Genomic DNA, 599 nt, shown 5'->3' on the forward strand with positions numbered 1-599 from the left:
ACACACACACACACACACACACACACACACACACACACACACACACACACACACACACACACACACACACACACACACACACACACACCTACATCCTGAGCTATGCACACAGAACAGACTCCTCACTCCGTGTATATTTCAGTGCTTACAGTACTGTACACGCCGACCTCATGTGATTCATTGGCACTCAGTCCACGAACCACCACCCCCAATGTTAAACACACACAAGTTCTTTTGTCAGATATCTATATTGGTAGGTCGTGATGTGAATGTGATACTAAGATGATGTTGCAAACAGAGCTGCGAGCGCTGGCCGAGCTGCTGGGCGCCTACGGCCTCAAGTTCCTGAGCGAGAACCTCATGTGGCACATCACCTCGCAAATCAGCGAACTCAAGGTACCGAAATGAAATCATTGTAACACATAGGGCTGGCGTCGGGCGGAATCCTTGTCGCTCCAAAATCATCACTTTTCAGGAGACTCCAAAAACAACATGCATGACATTGACAGAAAACCATTTTCATTTTTAACAAGTTCGGTCAATAATTTCTAAACAAATAATGGACACGTGTGTGGACTCATGGACTCACCAGTAGTATA

At 46.2% G+C, this 599-nt stretch overlaps 1 protein-coding gene across 1 annotated transcript in view; it reads left to right on the top strand.

Annotated features, from left to right (window-relative positions):
• nckap1l (NCK associated protein 1 like) overlaps positions 1-599 on the top strand; it is a 20,774-nt gene that overhangs the window by 13,332 nt on the left and 6,843 nt on the right. The window contains exon 23 of the mRNA XM_019861117.1: positions 299-396. Within this exon, the coding sequence (XP_019716676.1) occupies positions 299-396 (98 nt within the window). The remainder of the gene's footprint in view (positions 1-298; positions 397-599) is intronic.

This window comes from Hippocampus comes, unplaced genomic scaffold (genome assembly GCF_001891065.2).
Source record: "Hippocampus comes isolate QL1 unplaced genomic scaffold, H_comes_QL1_v1.1 scaffold40, whole genome shotgun sequence".
NCBI classification, from domain to species: domain Eukaryota; kingdom Metazoa; phylum Chordata; class Actinopteri; order Syngnathiformes; family Syngnathidae; genus Hippocampus; species Hippocampus comes.